This window comes from Centropristis striata, chromosome 13 (assembly GCF_030273125.1).
Source record: "Centropristis striata isolate RG_2023a ecotype Rhode Island chromosome 13, C.striata_1.0, whole genome shotgun sequence".
Lineage (NCBI taxonomy): Eukaryota > Metazoa > Chordata > Actinopteri > Perciformes > Serranidae > Centropristis > Centropristis striata.
Genome location: NC_081529.1, coordinates 28,446,434 through 28,467,602, shown reverse-complemented (window position 1 = coordinate 28,467,602; position 21,169 = coordinate 28,446,434). Strand labels below are relative to the sequence as shown.

Sequence of the window (21,169 nt, the reverse complement as noted above, 5' to 3'; positions counted from 1 at the left end):
TGTTGCCTTGCTTATAGTAAATTCTGAAGCAATTCCAGTCCTCCGTTACTATAATTTCATTCAGTTAACCCCAGCATTTCATTTCACTTTAGTAAAATCATGTACACACTGATGTTTCTTATCAGTTCTGGCCCAACAGAAGCTCCACAAAGTGTCGATGCAGCAACATTTCAAGAACAGGACAGGTCTCTAATGCATCTCGTTTCAGAAATCTATTTTGTATGTTTGTATATGACAGCAGCAGAAGCCAGTTAAGCCAATCACAAAAGCAGTTGAGTGAGTAGGAGGCTTGTTGCCTACTTGAAAAGCAGTAATACATTTGCCTGGTAAATGTATGTGAAGTGACAAGAAAATATTATCAAACTGTGCTTCTGTGTGTGTTTTCTTTTTATGAATTCAGTTTGCAATGAGTGCTGCAGGAATGATTTGTAAAATGCAGAAATGCACTTTTGCATTTCCAGTTCCCTCACCTCAAAGTCAGTGGGTTTTTTATTGGTTAGATGCCTGAAAGGAGGTCTTTTTTACAGCATAAAATACCTAAGTAAATTAATTTTGAAGTTTTTACATGTCTCAAGAAAAGTCCGTTGTTTACAGGCTGCTAAATGAGACTACAGATATTGTTAGGTACATTAAACATCATCACACCAAACAATAGCAGTGAGTGGAGGTGATGTTGAAGATAGTCTATGGAAAAATATCCTAGTGGCTTTTTATCGAGTAAACCAAGGCAATGCTACCTACATAAATACATCATCCCTGCAGCACTCTACAGGATACATCCTTAAAGGTGGAGTCAGCGATTCTTATCCTTTTTTTTTTGTCAGATTCCCTAAATAGCTCAATGAGCTAACTAATTGTGGTTCTGTGTGTGTGCTGACAAAAATCTAATGTTCATACTATGTATGTACTATAAGAACTGAATACTGTACCCAATGATGGCACCCTTTTCAATCAAATGACAATTGATTGAATCAGGTCAAAGATTTCACATTATGATGATGTCACAGGTTTTTAAGTCACTTTTTTTCTGCTTAGAAAAGTTTACAAGTATACACCCTCAATGGATAAAACAAAGGAATCATAATAGAAAGACTCAATTGACATTGTCTGCCATTTGAGGTGTTCTTTTAACAGTTTTACAGGTGTCTCTTACTATTGGGGTTTATGGGGTAAAGATGCTTTTTGGGACACCATGAGTGGATACTGGAAAGAGTTGGGTGCAAGGCTGAGGCATATCCACTTCTATTAGAAATCAATAGTTCATACATAGTTTGGCTCTGTAATCAGGAAAAAAAGAAATAGGCTCAGGTCGAGCCACACAAACAGCAACTGCTGTGCTAATGGTTGTGCACAGGACAGGGGAAAGACCAAGGATGTTCGAGAGAAAGGCAGTGGGAGTGAGAGTGTCTGTAACAAAGAAGCACTGGTGGAGGGGTATATTCAAATATCAATAATCTTTCTCTAGGATCACTGACTCCAGCTTTAAAGTAGATTTATGTGACACTAATGGTTTCTGATACAAAGGTGTCCCTGTTACCGCATCCATGACAAAAGTAGCAGGACAGATTGTTGCAGTGAAAAGCAGAACCAGCTTGCATCAATCTAAGGGTTACTGTATTATAACACAATATAAAAACAGCTAAGAATAGGCTTTTCATACAATTCCTTGGGGCTGAAGTTCAGTCTGCGGTTAGAGTTTAATTTCAAGAGCATAACCTAATGGCATTCCCCTTTTTTCAAAGATATTTTTGTCTTCCAGTTTAGTTGGTCTTCATAAGAAAGGGTTCTGACTGTTCTGTGCAGCCTGTGAGCCATCGGTGCTGGCTGAGGAAAAGGGCAACAAGGGCTCAGGGAGGGCCACGGGCAGGCCCATACCAGGCTGGGTGGGGTGAGTATGTGAAATAGGGAGGCTGGCAGGCTGGTGGCTCATAGGCAGAGGCAACGAGGCACTGTATGGAAGAGAAGTGCCCTGGAGAGCCGAAGAGCTGGAGCTGGAGCCCATTTGATTCAGAGTTAGTTTGGGCTGCTCAGATTGGAATGGATTGTTGGGTGAAGGAGCACTGAGGCCTAGACACAAATAAAACAAAAAAAAAACATTATTGTTGGTTTAAATGTAGAGTTGCAGCTATCGAAGCACTTACTTTCCTCATCTTTTGCTCGGAAATAAAACAAATGTTGCATCTGAAGCCAATAATACCTGATAAGAAAGGGTTCAGGATCTTGGCTGGAGGATTCGGTGGGATCAAGCTGTCCAGGTTTACCAAGGAAGCTGCTGTTGGGTCCAGGAACGCCTCAGGTGTCCGGCACTTACGCGGGCTGGGAGCAGCCAGGCTTTCTCCGAGACGTGACAGGTCAAATAGCTCAGGACTGTCCTCCTCTCGCCCGTTTACATTCATTTTACCTCCATCCATCGCCTCATCAAACAGATCCCCATCTAAGAGCAGAAAAAGAGCGAGTTCTGACATTTTAAGTGTGTGGGATAGATATAAAAATGAATAGAAGAGTAGTAGAAATGTACTGTTTACCTGAGGGGCTTCCAGCTCGTGGAGACGCTTCCCTTGCTGCTCCCTTGAGTGCTGAGAATGGATCAACCCCTGAGGAGGCTATAGACATTGCAAAATACAATGTATTATTTCAAATATCAATGTGGCTTCTTCTGTTTATATTTGGGTGAGGTGTATGGGTGCATGTATCACCTGGGTCAGAAGTGAAAGCCCATTCTCCACCTGTAGCGTTAAGGTTACCATCCCAGGGGTCGGATGGGGGCTCCCATGGTGGAGGCGGGCTGTTGGACGGTGGCGGTGCCATCCAAGGAGGATCGACCCTGGAGGGGTTAGTGCTGCCTTCTTTAGTAACAGAGAGGTGAATTAGAGAGAGAGAGAGGCGTGTGAGCAGAACAAATTGTGCTGTAAACATGAAGAATGAGGAGTTTTTTTTCACACTACACTGTACTATGTATCAATTTCGGGGAAAAAACAAAACTGACACCTGAAATGAATCATGCTGCAAATGTTTCTGTCCTCAAAGAACAAACATGTTATGGGCATAATTTACTATCAGTGTAAATCATAAGTTTCATCATGATGGGATAATATATCGATCCTTTGCACAATGTCTGCCATGATACGATTTGATTCAATTCAGGATGCTGCAATATGAGATATGATATGCCCAGTTAACACAATTAGTTACATTTATATCAGCTCACAAAAAGCAACTAAAATATGATTTTATGACAGAGGTTTTCCAGGCATTTAAATGTAATAAAGAATCAATTATTTTTAATCAAAAGAATAAATATGGAGTTGGAATTTCAAAATAAAGGTGTATCCTAAAAATGATAAAAATACGACTAAATGAATAAAGCCTTATCTTATTTAATATTTTCTTATAAATACAATACTGTGCACCTTTGCATCAATAAAACTGGATCGTTGATCATTGAAGCAATACATTGATCCAGATTAGGATTGGCAGCACAAATACTCAAAATTTTATCAATTCACAATATGAACTACTGCAATATCAAATTAGTAAGAAGGCACAACATTTGTTTCAGGAAACAACAAAAAAAACAGGGAAAAAAATACATAAAATAATTTATGCATAAGGTGTATAGAATGTATTTATATGTTTTTTTCTTTTCATATTCTTTATTCTGTTTTCTATATATATGTGTCTGTATCTTGAGCTGCTGTGACGACTAAATTAAAATCTTATCTTATCATATAATCACACCATGATCACTTATATATACTTTTTCAATAAAAACAAAACAAAATTTATATTTCCCTCCAATATCGCGTATTATATCACAATTGTACGGTGGCCCTGAGAACTCACAGTGCTGCAACTTCAGAAAACACATGCAAATTGAGAAAACATCTTCCATCAATTTGACAACACAAGCACAGCATTTAGAAAACGTGCTGCAAAGACCACAACACAACACATTTGCATGTGTTTTCTTAAGTTGCAGCGCTGTGAGTTCTCAGGGCCACCATACAATTGTGATATATTTCAAAATCATCACAATTAGACTTTTTTTCCAAATTGTGCTGCCCTAAAGCAGATTAATGCATTGTTAGTCCTATCATTTACTGCATATTCTTCACAATTTGGTGCTTAACCACTCCTGCTGTGGAGATGGTAAGCTCAAGGCTCACCCAGGGAATCCCAGGGGTCTGTGCTCCCTGCATGAGCAGCTGCCCGCTGTGGGGCATTATTCCATCGCTGGTCACTAGGAGGCTGATCTACAGGCAATGCAAAAACATCTACCAGGTCCATGAAGGCAGTCTGACCACAAACACAAGAAAACAAATATGTGTCAGTTCAGTATATTGCTTCAACACTCAGTGATAGTTCCCTAATCCGTCATGATGACAAATGATTTAATTACTTATGTTCACAATGTATTTAGTGATTGAGATGTAACACCAGATTAAATCCAATAATCCTGCCCATCATTATAAAAAAAAGCTTTATTATTAAAATGTTCTAGTCTCTGAATACATTTACTCAAAGCATGAGAAAAAAAACTAAGTGAACTGCAATGTATTTCATCACCCCCATTGAGATATTCCATACCCCAATATTTCATACCCCGCCTTTAGTCTCCATCTCACGTTTGCTGTCCTCCAGAGCTTTCTTGAGCATGGACTCGTCTCCTTGGCGACTGAGTTGCTCCTGTCAACAGAGAAAGACACATGGACGCCTCTGAGCATGATAGCTTCTGGCAAAATTCACATATTGTCACATCATACTTTATTTATGACTCCATGACTACACACAAGCACAAAGCCAACTTTTATTTTTTCTAGGCAACCCGTGGACCCACAGATGGATGATTGCAGTGGGCATAAACCAGAAAATTCTGTGGTCAGAGAGAGAAGAGTGATCTCTAGCAGAGCAGCTTTGGTATGGCAGAGTGAGAGAGGAATAAAAAAGTAATGAAAGAAACAAGAGAGTGAGACAGGAAGAGAGTAAAAGGGTTGCTAAAGATAAAAAAAACAACAGAGTGATAAGTATTACAATTTGAAAAAGGGGCAAAGTAAAAGAAGTAGAGGGTAGCTGATTATCATTAGAGAAAATATTAAAAAAAGAAAGAAATATACAGGATTTCAATCCGAGCAACCCCAAAAGAAAGGGTCAATGCCAAAATTTCTAATATTTTGCTTTATTTTTCAAGGATTCATATTCAGATTTCCATGACCATCTAAACCTATAAATACACAAGGAAAAATGTGGAATTTTTTTTTCAATCTCTAATAGCGGTTCAAATTCACTTCAGATACTTCAATTTACAGTCAAAGGCCTTTATTTTTTAATAGCTTTACCAGCACTTACTCACCAGTTTGGCAATTGCTCTCAAGCATGAGGGGAACTAAACCGATCAGTATATTCTTAATGCATTTGATTATAAACTCATTTTTGGATACAAGTCTGAAAAATAATGCAGCAGCACATTATGTAGCCTTCATACTACATAATATTTCATGGCTCTCTAATGCCTGATACAAATTATATCAGTTATTAAAGAGCTATGAAATATAAATGTACACTTGCCCGACTTTATTCCAACATATCAGATGTCTCCACACATGGAGGGAGAGATGCAACACAGGGAGAAAAATAACAGCTACAGCAAATAAATATGCAGTTACGATTACTGTAACAATTAAATTCATTACATTTTCATGCCTGGAAAACAACATTTGGAAATTCCATGATTTTTCCAGGTTTTCCATGACAGTAGGAACTCTAAAAACACAAAGTATTTCTTCCCAGTGATTCCTAGTGATCCCCAGTAACCATACCTGCTGGTGCTCCTCCTTGCTCAGGCTCAGAGCTAACTGGAGCTGGGTGTCCTCGTCCATTTCCACCGCTGCAGCAGCAACTGGAGGTGGGGCTGGCTGTCAGGGAGTGAACCAGGGAGGGGATTGTGATCAGTATTTGGTTGACAAAAGTGTAAATACAGGTACATCTCATAAGATTAGAACATCATGAAAAAGTTCAATGTTTTTGGTCAATCATTACAGAAAGTGAAACTCACATTATATAGATTAAATACGCATAGAGTGAATATTTCAAGCCTGTTTTTCTTGTAATTTTGATGATTCTGACCTGAAGGCTGCTATAAAAGCAACATGGTGGCATAGGCTGATTTCCTCCATGTCACACTGTATTAATGCTTTAATTCATGCAAAAGTAGCCCAACCAAGTATTGAGTGTATAGAAATGAACATACTTTTCAGAAGCATGACATTTGTGTTTAAAATATCCTTTTTTTAGTTGATCTTATGTAATATTCTAATTTTCTGAGACACTGAGTTTTGGGTTTTCATTATCTGAAAGACAAAATCATCAAAATTACAAGAAATAATTTACCTTATGTGTAATGAATCTATATAATATACAAGTTTCACCCTTCTGAAATAATTGACAAAAAATATTGAACTTTTTCATGATATTCTATTTTTTTTTAGATGCACCTGTAATGCTTGGACAACCTCACAGAACATTGCATGCACTTCTACTAGGGCTGTACCGAATAGTTTGAAGCTTCATTAATAAATCACTCATTTTTATTATCGATTTTTTGATATATATATTGCTAAAAAAAGATTAGTCTCCACTAATACTACAAGTATTATACTATTTATAGATTGCAGTGGTGGCTGTGTAGGATTGTTTCCGGCTATTTTTAATAGTCCAAAAAGTCCAAAAGTCAAAATGTATCTGAAAAAACATTCTGATTAAATCCACATTATCATTTTTTTCCCTTTCTATAGATAGTCTTAATTTGACCACATTAATCACGTAGCAAAAAATATAGTATCATGACAGCCATATAAGCCTACGGGTTTGATTATTATTTCATCATTATGTTATGCCCTGATTGGATTAGTGTGCTGCAATCTGATGAATCACTTAATTGAAGTAAGGATTATTTTCATTGTCGTAAAATATGACAGCAGACATTTGAAGCTTCATTCGAAAACCTCAATAGAAGCTTTGAATGTAAAAAAAAAAAGGCATTCGGTACAGCCCTAAACTCTAGAGGTGTCCCAGGCAGAGTCAAAGGGTCAAAGCCTTTGCTCTTCCCTGACACCACACCAGGAGTGTTTGCCATGAGCATCTTATACTACTGCACTATGAGGAGAGAATTAATGGTTAGTGCAACAGAAGCATAAAGCCTCTTCGGATTAGTCACTGGAGGAAGTTACATGTCCTTTTGCTGTTCATGGGTAAGGAAGGTCATAGATCAGATGTAGGCAGGAAAGTGAGTAACACATGCAGCTGTTTCTCAGAAGGGCCCAGACTGGGCTGCAAAGTTGGTTTCAGTCAGTGGTGGAATGCAACTAAATACATTTACTCAAGTGCTGTACTGTACAATTTGAGGTACTTGAAATATACTTCATTTTAGGGACAAATATTTCACTTTTTACTCCACTACATTTAGACAGCTTTAGTTACTTTTCTGGTCAAGTTTTAAAATAAAAAACATGATCAGTTTAACATGCTTATGCGTGTTTATAAAGCAAACCACATAAAAGTATACTAAGTAGTCAAAATTAGCCACACCTGGACAGCAGTAAAATGCTGCTGATATAAATGCATCAATACAAATAATAATCCAATAATATATTTAGAATATATAAAACAATCTGCGTGGGGCCATTCTGCATAACAAGTTATTTCACTTTTGATTAAGTACATTTCTGTGCCGATACTTTTGTACTTTTACTGAAGTAAGTTTTGAATGCAGGACTTCTACTTGTAGTTGAGTATTTCTGCAGAGAGGTAATAGTACTTTTACTTTAGTAAGGGGTCTGAATACTTCTTCCACCACTGGTTCCAGTGTACAGAGCAACAGGAGATGTGCTACGGGGCAATGGATGCAAAGAAAGACTCATCCCTGGTCCCAGCATACTTGTACCTTCCGGGTCTCCTCCTTGCTGAGAGTCATAGCGATCTGGAGCTGGGTCTGCTCATCAATATCCACTGTAAGAGGTGGCTAGGGCCAAGCAGGAAGGATTAGGAGGAAGACTAATCAAAGGGAAAGTTTAATTTTGTGATTCTTAGAGGAATCTAACAATTGAAGGTGATTTAGAACAAAGGAGTATCACAGCAACTGCTATAATGTATTCCCAAAGTATTGGAGCTGGAGTCACAGAGGGCGAGGGCTGTCCTTGCCATGGAGACGAGGACAGACGTGGACGCTTAGGAGTGGATCAATGCACACATCCTGTCTGCCTTCTCACTCTTTCACTCACAGCTTCCTCACTCTTCAGCGTTGCTCACACCGACTCGTCAAAGAGCCATTATTGACCACATCAGAGATATGATGATATCACTTTCTGTTGAAGGTTCTGGGAAATGGTGGCCTAGTAGAGACAGGCAGTGGGAGTGCTTCACCACCATGACAGATAGTGTGTGGGAGACGCTTAATGTTTAACTTTAGCGTTACAACATAACGCGTCAGCAGCAGGGCCACAGGAGCCTCTTTCTGTCAGGCGCATGTGCTGTAGGGATGAGAGGTTTGTGTGTGCTCACTGTGTGTGTTTGTGTGTATTATCTTAGTGAGAGGTACCTTTTCACTTTCTTCTCGGCTCATGGCCAGGGCCAGCTGCAGCTGCAGCTCTTCTTCTCCACTGGTCGCGGGCCGAGCTTGCTCCAGGTCTGGTGCAAGTCGAGGAGAGGAAGAGGAAGCTGCAGGGACAGAGGAAGAGCAGAGGGGATTGGGTGTTAACCAAGAAACAGGGAGCAGAGAGGGGTGTAGACAGAAACATTAACAGATGGAAATAGATGGAAAACAAAGAAAGAAACACTTTAGGCTGTTTTTCAAGGCCAGGAAAAGAGCTGGCACTGTTTTTGCATGTTAATTATTTTTTTCCACTGCCCGTTGTTTTGGGCCTTTGCTGGCATCGCTTGCCACGGCCTGCCTAATTCTGCCTGCACTGAGAACAATGGTGCGCCTGTGTGGAGAGTTAGGGTGGTGGAGGGGCAGAGGAATGGATGGGTTGGAGAGGGGCCCACCTTATTACCCTGAATCCTCTGGGTGGGTTCCAGGACTCAGGTCCAGGTTTGGAGGAGGGGATGGGGGTAGGGGGGTTGGCAGTACACCAGTCTGGGTGTCGGGCTCTGGGTCACGAGGCTAAAAGAGGGCAGCAGGCCACACGTTGGCAAAGTCAGATCTCAGAAACGAATCATTTCCACTGTGCTGCGCCTCAATATCCCCTTCTGAGTTGGAATGCTTGCTGGCAATTAGCTGCTGCCAACCTCTTGACCTCCACCCACGCCATCCATCAGCATTTTGTTCAACACTCCGCTCCGACCATCCACATACGCCTGTGTCCAGGAATCTCCATGAGACCACCCCAGTCTTCGCCAAAGAGGTCATGTTTTTGACTCGGTATGTCTGTCTGTCAGCAGGATTACAGAAAACTTTCTGGCCTGGTTTTCATGAATTTTAGTAGAAGGGCGTAGCATGAGCCAAGCAAGAACACATTACATTTTGGATTGGATCTGAATCAGGGGCGGACACACAAATTACTTTTTAACTTTTGGTAACTCTGTGAGATAGGACACTTGTGGTGCATTTATGTGGTGTCAGAATAATCAGAAAAATGAAGATAGGAAGTGTTGCACGGGGTCAAAAACAAAAAAACAATTACATTTATCTTACTTTATCGGGAAGTCCATGATATCAGTTGGCAGTCTAACCCTGTGTCGGGCTGCAAACATCATGTCAGTGTCATGCTCGAGTGACAACAGCTTTCATGCCACTCACAAGTGTCTATATCAGTTGGGTCTTTACTGCAAATTTGAAAGCATCAGACAGAAAAAGAGCAGCCAAACTTTCTATGCAGTGTGTGGCAGTAAATGTACAGTGTGGGTTACAGATGAATAAACACTGCAGACCAAAGACGTTTCCGTGTCTGGCTTCCCAGCTGCTTAGCAGAAGTGAAAGGGAGAGTCTGTGGGATTACAAACCGGAGCAGAATGTGCTGCTCTCTGGCTCTGTGCAGACAGCACACTGTGCTCCGCCTGGGTTTCAAAATGTAGATTAATATATTTATTCACTGCCTTATTTTATGCTTTTTATTGGACACTGACCTCACATTTACACACATATTGGATAAAAAAATGGACGTAAAGCATTAATAAATGCAATCTGAAGGTCGTGTTTTGTCCGAGACGCGAGCTGCACGGAGCTGCTGCAGACAGCTGCATGGATTAAAATAAAAGCATAACTAGTGCATGAGATGTGCAAGTGAATCTGCTTCTCTCATGCTTGCAGTCTAGAAGTCTCCGGAGCACTCTGATTGTGAATAAAAAATCATTTTTTAAATCATGAATGACCAACTGGTTTCAATAAGGAGAGTCTGTATCTTGGTAAATAAACATAAAAAAACAGTTAACCTGACAAGATAATATCATCAATAACCTGTCGTTTACTGATGTGAGGTTTTATGTGAGTGCCCTTCTTGTTTACCTTTAAAATCACCTAGGGCACAAAATATTAAATAAAATAAAAAACTGGAATAAACAGCATTTACAGCCCAGAACACAAGTAGTGAGATAACACTTGTAGGATCTTTCTGGAAGCATTCCTTTCTGGATAAAGACCAAGTTGCTACGATTGTCGGAGTGTGAAATTGTTATCCAGCCTGAAAGCAACTTCTGTCTGATAAATCTTCCCATTTTGTTATCACATGTATATGTTTTAACTGCAAATCATGCTCCTACTGTAGCATAGCTGAACCACAGACCCACAAGATGGACGGGTCAGCCGTTCGTGCCACGTTTCCACTGGCACAGAAAGGTATGCAAGGAACGCGTATCAAGTGGAGAAAAAAGGACTTTTGAGGTATTAGTTGATATAAAACAGCTACCATCTGCTTCTGTTTAAACCATAAAAACAGACATCAAAGTACCCTCATGAAGCCACAACTCCACTACTGACTTACACCTTTTAATAAACACCACACAGACCACACAACCGCGCAAAGTATCGTACACGCCTGGAAAGCCACATTCACAAACATGGCATCCAGCTGTGGTTTCACATTAGATTGAGAAAAGCACAAACAGGGCCTCCTCTCCTTTGTAAATCCAGTTTAGCTGACATGACTGTAAACAGGAGAATGAAAGGAATGCAGATGTCCAACCGTCAGTAGGGAGCAAAACTGAAAGACCGGAGGACAAAAGACAACAACCAAGCAATTCATTAATACCCATAAAGGCTTAAATGCTGGATGTGCTGGTATTGAAATAGCAACTGCCTCGATGAGAAATGACAGGTGGGAACTGATTGATGTGTGATAAAACTGATTGATGTTGACTGATGTATGATAAAACGGTGATTGTGCAAATTTATTTTGGTCTAATTTTTTTTCATATACTGAATATATTTTTAGTTTCTGTAGGTTGTGGAAGTGCACTAACATAGCAACATAATTGATTATAATTTCTATTCAATTTTTTTTCTTTATTTTATTATATTTATTTATTTGTTATATAATATATATATATATATATATATATATATATATATATATATAAATATATATATATATAATTTTAATTTATTTTTTAATGTTATTTATCAATTTTGTTTATACTTTTCTAAATTAGTTTTTTAGTTGAATTATATATAAAGTTCAAGAATATCTCCTGTTAACAATAAAAATTGTTATTATTGTTATTGTTATTAACAATTAATAACATGTTGTTATTGTCATTTTCTTGTTATCGTGTTCAATAATCATGATTATGATGTTTGATATTATCAAGCATCCCCTGCTGTAGAATAAGGAAGGCATTTTTTTCTGTTTAGATGTCATGTGTTCAACTCCTGACCTGTCATGTGAGCTTCCCTGACAAGTGACAGGTCACATGGCAAAGAAAATATTCAGGTGTCATTCAGGTAACTATGTAGATGTCAGATATCGGTGCTACTCACAGTGAAAGGAGGACGGTGACTCTCTGCACCTGCCGTCATCCCTGAGGGAGCCTCCTGAGCTGGGCTGGCTTGTGCGGCGCCCCGGGTACGGAGGGGGCATGGACCCAGAGCCCATGCCACTGGAGGCTCCAGCCATGCGTGTCTTAGTCTTCAGAGCCTGGCTCCTCTCCTTCTTCAGCTTCTCTTCATCTTTTAGCAGAGCCACCAGATGCTTGGCCTTCTCCCGGACGTTGACGCCCTGGTCACGTCCGTCTCGGTCTATGTACTGGAAGTCTCTCAGTGTCTGGACGCTGTAAATGTTCTCCCGGCACTCCCGGGCTACACGCTCGGAGCCTGTTTTAATCAGGTAGTCCATCAGGGTCAGTGCTTTATAAACATGGCGCCAGTTTTTACCGTGGTCGTTGAGCCGTTTCCAGATCATACCCATGACCTCGGTGAAAGCCACCACGTTGAAGGTCAGGTCTGCGATTTCAGACATGAGCGAGCTGGGAGGACCCCAGGGATCGTTGGAGGTGGCCTCCCGGACCTTGATCTCGGCCTCCGTGTAGTTGTTGACCATGTTTTTCATCTGCCGGCGGAGCGATGAGGTCTGCATGATGGCAGTAGTGTTTCACAGGTGGCAAAGTAAAGTTTAACAGCAGGCCAGCCCACTGCGTCGCCTCAGGCCAGGTGGCTTGTTACGGATCAGTTCAGTGGGAAAAATGCAATGAAGTCGAACTCCTGTTGGGAACTTCAGTGATGTCCACAAGCTTCTTCCTGCTGGGAGGAACGCACAAAAATATGTATATTAACATTCATCGTATTAGGGCTGAGCAATAATTTAAAATGTGATTAAATCATATATCGAGATATTGTGAAACACTATTGTATCGTCAGCACATACTAACTAAAACTTCTCAGAAATTCTGATGTACTGTGTGCAGACTGTAGGGTTGTCAAAAGTATCGATACTCAAAAAAGTATTGATACTAAAACGTTGTAAAAGAATCGAGTATCTGAAGCTTGTTATCATAGTTGCAGTTTCTTTTTGCACAACTGTTTTTTATTATAAATATTTAACCTGTGGTTCTGCTAATTTTTACATGTTTTTCTTGTTAATAAAAATATTTATGTTAAATTTTGGGGTCCTTATTTTTAATCCTTGTTGTATCGAAAATGGTATCGAGTATCGAATATTTTCCTGAGTATCGGTATCGAGTTGAACATTTTAGTATCGTGACAACCCTAGCAGACTGTTAATAAAAATAAATGTTGCTTTGTCTGCCGAGTGCACATACTACTAATAAGAAATAGTTTAGTTTCAATAGATGGTTATCATACCGTGAGAATCACATACCGTTGCAATCTTATCGTGACAACATTGACACACACACACCGTCCCCACTATCCTCTTCCATGCTGTTAGTACCATCACTGGTGACTACAGTTGAACTCTCACACATATTTTCACTCAGTCATTGTGTTTGGAAGAAGACAGAAACACTTGAGTACCTCCCAGCAGTGTGAAACACAACACCTGGGCTCAGTTTTCCCTAAAACAATCCGAAGATATCTGTGTTTATGCTTACATTGCATTGTTCCTAAGTAAGCAACGACCAGCTTAACAACGATTCCCTAAATTCAATTTTGCTAAATATGTTTCCCTCCCTGAGAGCAAATATCAGTTTCAGACCAAAGGACTTCAGTGCAACCTGCTGGTGTAGAAATCTGTGTTTTATCTTGGAGTGAAACTAGGAGGGGGGGCTCCACCTCTCCTGTTTTTCTGACCTGATTACATCACCACAGCAGCAGAGGGCCTTCAAAGCATTCGAACACTGTAACTGCAACACAGATACACATACAGCAGCTCACCAGAATCACTAATGCTGTTTTTTTATATTCTACTTTAATAATTAAGACAATCTTATCATACCTTAAGGAATCTGTCTTTCTAAGATAACTTTGCCCTGGACATTGGACTGCTTTTTGTTACGTAGCCGGTACAGTGACTCAGTTTAACTTTCCACTCCCAGATCTGTCTCTTCTGTTTAACTGAGGTCTGAAATGCATGAACACGAAGGATCAATCCTCTTCACTTAAGTCAAGTGCTGTGTCATGAGTAAGCATTTCCGAAATATTATAAAGGGGGCATGAGATGAGAGATGGCCTTTAAAATGGTCGATATCTACCCCTCGAGTCACTGAAATGTTGAATATGACAAAAGTGATCTATATTGGGAGCAAAATTCAGTCATGCTGACACTGAAATAAAGAAAGTAACTCTTTAAGGAAATACTTCACCCCAAAATAAACATTTTTACATCAATTACTCTCTGTGAGTTACCTTGAATGTTGTGGGGAAAACTTTCACACGAATCAATGGTGAACAAACAGAAATTCTTGATTAAATTGTTTGTTTTCTTTGTTAACCATGGAGGCATGTGAGAGAAACAAATATTTCTCCAGGAAATGAAGGTAACAAAGGATGAGTAACTGACAAATTATCATTTTAGGGTTGAGGTATTCCTTAAAAACCTCAGCTGAAGGTGGGGATACTACAGATAAAAAGTGACAGTACTGAGTCGGCCTGCAATATCAGACATACTATGAGAGAGCCTGGTGTGCTGTAAATAGACCATGGAGTGCTAGTAGGAGACACAATGCTTGTGGCTCAGCTGAGCACAGGTTAAATCTAAAGTGGTGACCAATGTGAGCCTCTCAGTCCCATTATCTCCTGGTCCCTGGGGTCCCTTGGCTGGAGACTGTGTGAGGAATAACTAGACAGTCACTTCCTGTGTGAGGAATATCTAGATAGTCAGTTGAAATAAGCGCTTCCTGTAAATTAAAGCCAGTAATGTGGAGGTTTATGGCGAGAGAGAAGCATGATGTAACAGGAGAGATCAAAGAATGGCAATTAAACTGTCCCTCTGGCTAGGTTTCTAATCCAATCTGGGATGACTCCATTACTGTTGTACTCACACCTATAATGATGATAAACTCATTCTTTTAGAGTATCCAAAAACATTATCATCCCATAAGTCTGACTAATAGTAGGGAGGTGAGGGAGGCACCAGCCCCTCCCCACCACACACACACACACACACACACACACACACACACACACACACACATATATCAAACTAAGGCTGTCAGAACTTGTCCTACTAGAGATAGGTGATTTTAATAACATTAAATATGGTTCAGTCTTGTAAAAATGTCTCAGTAAGTCATGACATTGTGACAAAGAACCAGCACACACAAAAGCAGCTAAATGGTATTCAGCCCTAATTTATTTTCTTTTACACACCTGTGCTTTTCCTACTTTCACATGCCAACATGTCTGCTGTGAGAAAAACGGCCTATTGGCAATAACCTGACATTTACAAAACAAAACACATAATAGACAAAATAATATCTTGTAAATAATCCAGCTTTTCTCAAATAATAATAATAATAATAATAATAATACAGTTTATCTTGCTTTTTTATGTCATTGTGGTTAAAAACTGACACTGCAACTCCCTAAACTTGTATTTTTGGTGTAATAATTCGCCAAGAAACAGACAGAAAAAGCACAATATTTAAAATTAAATTAAAATAAAAAAAGTTATAGATTTTTTTCATATTTTCTACAGAATGTTGTTTGGATAGTGAAAATCACATAGCCCTGTATAATACACACGCTATTTTTTTCTTAAGAACACGAAGATTTCTCGCACTTGTGACCTTGCTATGACAATACAGGCTACTGGATTGAATTTATAAAGTATTTACATTGTCTGTTTTCTACTATAGGTTATTCGATTAACCTAAAAATCCCCCCAAAAGATATATTAAAGTGTAAAGCGAGCCCCTCATTTCCTAACATTCTTTATCGATACTTACAGGAAGCAAACTGTTCCCAGATCAGGCCAACATGCTCGTCCAGGTGTGTTTTATTATGCCCAACAGATGTGTGGAAAAACACTAAAAACCGCTGGATGAAAAAGCACAGCTCTCGATTCAACTTGTGTCCTTTTTGTCCCAAACTAGGACGGCTGGAGCCATTATCATGCACGTTGCGTCAAATGGGATGATCGGGTAGGTGAAGTATGTGACCGTGACTCAGCTATGCTTCGGAGTTTAAAAGTTGAAACCTCGACAGAATCCGATGAAAACAGTAAATCGAAACGAGCCCGTGTCCCTCTGCTTCCACTTTCCCTCTTACCTTCATGTCATAGCGCGTCAGTGGGGTCCCAACTTGGGGAGGCTTTGGGTGGAAGAAGAAACGCCTCCGCCTCTCGACATATCCCGGAGCTTTCGGGGAGAGAAAGGAACTAAAAAAAGAGATTAAAAGAGCAGATGATAGCCGTGTGTGTTCAAAAATGAATCCAAAACTAAAGCGCGGCGGTGTAGTTTTGTTATCAAAGTTAGTTGTGTGTGCATATCACAATCCAGGCTTGCAGATGGCACAGCCCCCCCTAAAAACACACACACACAGTAAAAATGGATGGAGAGGGAGAGCAGAGGGAGGGAGGGAGGGAGGGAGGCCTGCTCGGTGCATGCAGAGTCAGACTTAACCCTTTCAGTGCCTGAAAGGGAAAGGCATCTGAGCTCACTGGAGCAGGTGATCAGAGAAGAATCACTCACACAGAAGAACTGTGGTTTAAGTGGAGACACACTGTTAGAAGAAATGCCTTTATAGCCTATCCCATGGCTTCAACAACTGTGATCCTATGTTATATTTTAGGGGATCACTGAGCAGAAGTCAGTATTACAGAACACATACAGGTAGAAACATGTAGGGATTTTATAGTTTTGCATAATGAGGTAAAAACAGATGTGATAAAGTGGGTCTAAATCTATACGCATAGATGTATTACTGAATGGGCCCACGAGGCACAGGCACAGGGGCCAAAGGGGTCAGGGGTCCTGACTCACAAAATGTTGCTGAAAAGAACCACAAAATGATCACAAAGAGACGCTACATTTCGACAAACATACACAAAATTACCACAAAAGATGCTAAAAGACAGAAAATAGACACAAAACAACTAATAACATACACATATTGATGACAAAAGAACAAAATTGACTATAAAGAGACACAAAACAGCAAAAAGAAGACATAAACAATTCAAAATAAATGCAAAACTACTTCTAGGAGGTGTACAATTATTAACAATAGATGCAAAACAACCACAAAGAGACTGGAAATAGACACAAAGGAGTAAAAACCAATCAACCAAATCAACCAAAATCAATAACGATTACGTGGACCCAAAATGACAACAATGAGATGCAAAATGACTAAATCATGGACATGCAAAACATAAAAAAATAAATGCAAAATTACCACAAAGTGGCACAATGACCACAAACACACATTAAAATATTGTAAATATATGCAAAATTACCAAGAACATACACAATTACTACAAACAATGCAAAAAGGGAAAAGACATGATGATTAAAAATAGTTGCAAAACAATCTAAAAAAGATGCAACTTGGATGGGATACAAATTGACTAAAAGTCAACTTTTTGGAGTTTGTGTGTGTTGTATCCGTGTAGACAGAGTGGGGGCCTCTTTCATGTATGTGCCCAGGGGCCCATTGTCTCTATCCATGTCTATGTCTAAGTGAGTAGCACAGCTATGCTGGTAACTCCTCCTCACAGACTGAGTGGACGTCCCAGAGGGATTTCAACAACGTACCGCATTTCCTTTTCAGCAGCTTTATGATTGCATCTTGCTGTTTACTTATTTATTACAGCTAATGGGATGTTGTCTCACATCCTAATGCATTATACAAGGCCCAAATCTCTTCTGTGTTTACCTTGACTTGGATTCCGTTCAAATGTGCAAAGTAATCTCTGCTAACTATACAAGCTGTCCATATGAAAGTACAGAAGGATCATGACGTTGAGTGAGTAATGATTATCTAACTGAGGCAGAAACAGCAGCAGGGAGCAGTGGGCCATGTGGTTGGTTCACTGAGCAGGATATACAGGAAATACCAGCTCCACCTTGAAACAACAAAGGCACGACTCCTGGAGACGACACAAGGGCAAAGTGTACACAAGTTTATCAAGCTGTGAAACAGGATATTTCTACTTCTGGTTAAGGGTTCAATAAGTTTTGAGTGTGAGTATTTACTTCTTGCAGCTTCATTTTGCTATGAGTCTCATTGATCAGGTCTGTCGAGCCTAAATTTATATACCTCATCCCGCCCTCCTCCTCCCTGTCTTGGCACCCTATGTCTTTATTTCTCCTGAAAACAGATGCCTGAACACTCTTTGTTTCCCAACAAAGGCCTGATGAGGTCAGTGCAGGGGGGACATGCAGGCGAGGTCTGGGAAAACAGAGGGGGAGGAGAGAGGAGCGATAAATAACACCCGCCTGCAGCGACGTCACACAGGAGAGGAAATCTGACATCTTGTGTGTTTGTGTGTAAAAATCCCCAACATGAGTGTGTATAATCACGGATCACTTTCTGTCCACTTAAGAAGCCTGCACTGTGTGGGATCTGTCTCTCTTTGCTGCCCTCTGGTGGTTTTGTGTTTGTTTTCTGGTGGGTTGAGATTGCTTCACTGTTTCTGCTGAGAGCCAGTGGTGGTTAGACACAGGGGCCTACAGGGGCCACTGCCCCTGTGAAGAAGCCCTTGGCCCCTGCGTCAAATTAATAATAAAATTCTTACCTATTTTTTGTTCAAACAATATCTCATTATACACAAAAGGAAACCCAGAATGTGTACATTGTATAATGGTTTAATTGTGCAATAAAAGCTTGTGTGTGTATATATATATATATATACACTACTGGTCAAAAGTTTTAGAACAGACCAACTTTTCCAGAATTTAATTGAAAATTATGCAGTTTAATGTCTCAGTGTACTCTGAAATTAATGCACATTTGCAACATTTAAAATTCTTTATTGAGCATGATAGTGTTTTGAAAGTAAAAAAAAAAAAATTCTAAATCACATATTATGTTGGACTAAAGGACTAAAAAAAAGACACAAAATGACAAAAAAAGACACAAAATGACTTACAAAGACATGAAAAGAATTCAAAAATGGACAAAATAGCCCAAGACTCCATAGAGTTAAGTTGTTAACCCATTTCTTGTTCCCTGAAAAAGGCCTACTTATATAATTCTGAAATGTACATTATTTTTCAGTTTTGGTTAAGCTTACCTTTTTTTATTTACCTCTGGCAGTTCACTACTTACCTTTGTACCCTTTCAAGCTGTTCATTTGACTTGAACTGCTTGAATTTCAATAAAAAACTGGAAAAATTGGGGTGTTCTAAAACTTTTGACCGGTAGTGTGTATATATATATATGTATATATAAAGATCATTCTCACTGTTCTGCACTTTCAAAATTTTAAAAAAGTAATTGTGCACAAAAATGAGAAATGCCATTGTCATACAAAAATAGTTGTTATTGTTGGTAAGTCTCATTGTTTCAATCAATATATTTGTATATTCCAAATATACTTAAATGAGATTTTAAATTAAGCTAAAATAAAGGTATGAATGCTTAAATATCACCTTTGCCATTTTTTAATGTGCCCCTCAGATTAAGCACTGGCCCCTGCTTGGCCCCCACAGTAAAACTGGTCTAGAACCGCCACTGCTGAGAGCTTAAAGACTAACAGTGATTTTTTTTAAGCATTATCTTAGTGGAAGTAGTCAACCATTCATTTCCAGTCAATAAATTAATCAATTTATTAATTTAAGCTTTAGAGTACTGGATTGTTTCTCAGTGCATGTGGAGAAATAAGAGATAAAAGATAAAACAGTTTACTTGTCTCTGTACATTTGTGTGGCTTTTAAAAATCACCACGATAGACCAATTAGCTCTACATATTTTGTTACTATTAATAGGTGTAAATCTCCTCCTGCAATCTAAACGATGACTGGCTCATGTCTATAGTGTATTGTCTGTCTGTCTTACAATGAATCATGTAACACTAATGATGATGCCACACTATGTGAATGTTTGATGGGTTGATGATTTGGTCCAATCATTTCTATAAATATAAACATAGCTATATCCTATGAAAGTGGTTTCTATATTTACTCCTGTAATCATGGTGTGCAGTAGTGAAGTGCATACATAATTGAAAGCCATTAGTCCACTGTGACGTTGCACTGTGACTAAGGGCAGGTTGGCAATCATAACAATACACGACTGAGCCCATCATCAGGGGGATTACCATATGATGCTGATGACACGGACTGAAACAGTGCTTCAATCAAACCATTTTAGAACCCAGTGTCTCCAATTGGAAGGTAACAATCCACAGTCACTGTTCAGGACATGGCTGGAGTCAGAGACAATCAGTGCACGCTTTTTACTTTTTACTCACTGTAGCTTTGTATTTCAATGCAGTACATAATTCCTGCAGCTCTATAGAATCAGCACAATCATGACTAGAAGTGGGAACAACACAATAATGCATTTGGTGTAGAATAACACAGTTATAATGACATTTAAAAAAAAACGCTGAAAAAAGTGGAAGCTCTCTAATATACATATATTAGCGTTATATATCAGCATTTTTTTTCTTTATTCATTATAAATTAGTCATTATAACTGTATTATTTTATATATGTATGTGTGTGTGTGTGTGTGTATATACAATATGTGTGTATGTATGTATATATATATATATATATATATATATATATATATATATATATATAAATGAGAGCCACAAAGTGAGTGATTAATAAACCAAATGAAATGTTGCTACTAATGTATTTAACAGTTTCGTAGCATCGACTGAAGAAATCCTCGTGTTTGGAGTCTAAATTATATATATATATATATATATATATATATATATATATATATATATATATATAAATTATAGAATGCTGTTCAGGAAATTATTATATATATGGATTCAAAACCTGAGAATATATATTTAAAGTGTAAATAAATAAAAATAATTTACACTTTTCCAAGTGCCCACAAGTGTCAGGAATATTGCTATACATATTGAACCATTTGCATTTTTACAACCTCTGCTTTCAACCTTTCCTGTCTTTTGTTTCCTGTCTTTTGCTGCCTGCTACAGCCTGCTGCAGCCTACATCAGATTTCCAGTGAATATTTGTTACGTGACTGTTCTCAGCAGCACCAATCACGGCTTCACAGTGTCGCTGAGGAGAGCAGAATTGATTGTTTTGTAACAGGATCTATTTATTTCGAACACAGTTCAGAGGGGTAAGGT

General features: G+C 39.0%; 1 protein-coding gene across 5 annotated transcripts; it reads right to left on the bottom strand.

Moving 5' to 3' along the window:
* Window positions 1-51: 51 nt before the first annotated feature.
* epn3a (epsin 3a) lies at window positions 52-16,420 on the bottom strand. Of its 5 annotated transcripts, none has more exons than XM_059347898.1 (11): window positions 16,154-16,420; window positions 11,969-12,727; window positions 8,594-8,712; window positions 7,940-8,017; window positions 5,817-5,912; window positions 4,603-4,686; window positions 4,167-4,296; window positions 2,697-2,846; window positions 2,526-2,603; window positions 2,198-2,434; window positions 52-2,067 (listed from the first exon to the last, which is right to left on the bottom strand). In XM_059347898.1, the coding sequence occupies exons 2-11, from the start codon at window positions 12,561-12,563 to the stop codon at window positions 1,772-1,774; spliced, it is 1,863 nt and encodes a 620-aa protein (XP_059203881.1). In that variant the 5' UTR covers window positions 12,564-12,727; window positions 16,154-16,420; the 3' UTR covers window positions 52-1,771. The 5 variants fall into 5 exon arrangements, with proteins under 5 accessions (XP_059203881.1, XP_059203882.1, XP_059203883.1 ...); XM_059347899.1 differs by lacking the exon at window positions 16,154-16,420 and adding an exon at window positions 15,832-16,147; XM_059347900.1 differs by lacking the exon at window positions 16,154-16,420 and adding an exon at window positions 15,832-16,147 and having other exon boundaries at window positions 11,969-12,724.
* Between the last annotated feature and the right edge of the window lie 4,749 nt (window positions 16,421-21,169).

Coding starts and splice junctions, on each gene's coding strand:
- epn3a (XM_059347898.1), bottom strand. CDS start 12,563: ATGCAGACCTCATCGCTCCGCCGGCAGATGAAAAACATGGTCAACAAC. Junction 2,604..2,696: donor GGCTTTCACTTCTGACCCAG/GTGATACATGCA, acceptor CAATGTCTATAG/CCTCCTCAGGGGTTGATCCA. Junction 2,435..2,525: donor ACGAGCTGGAAGCCCCTCAG/GTAAACAGTACA, acceptor TTCTGCTCTTAG/ATGGGGATCTGTTTGATGAG.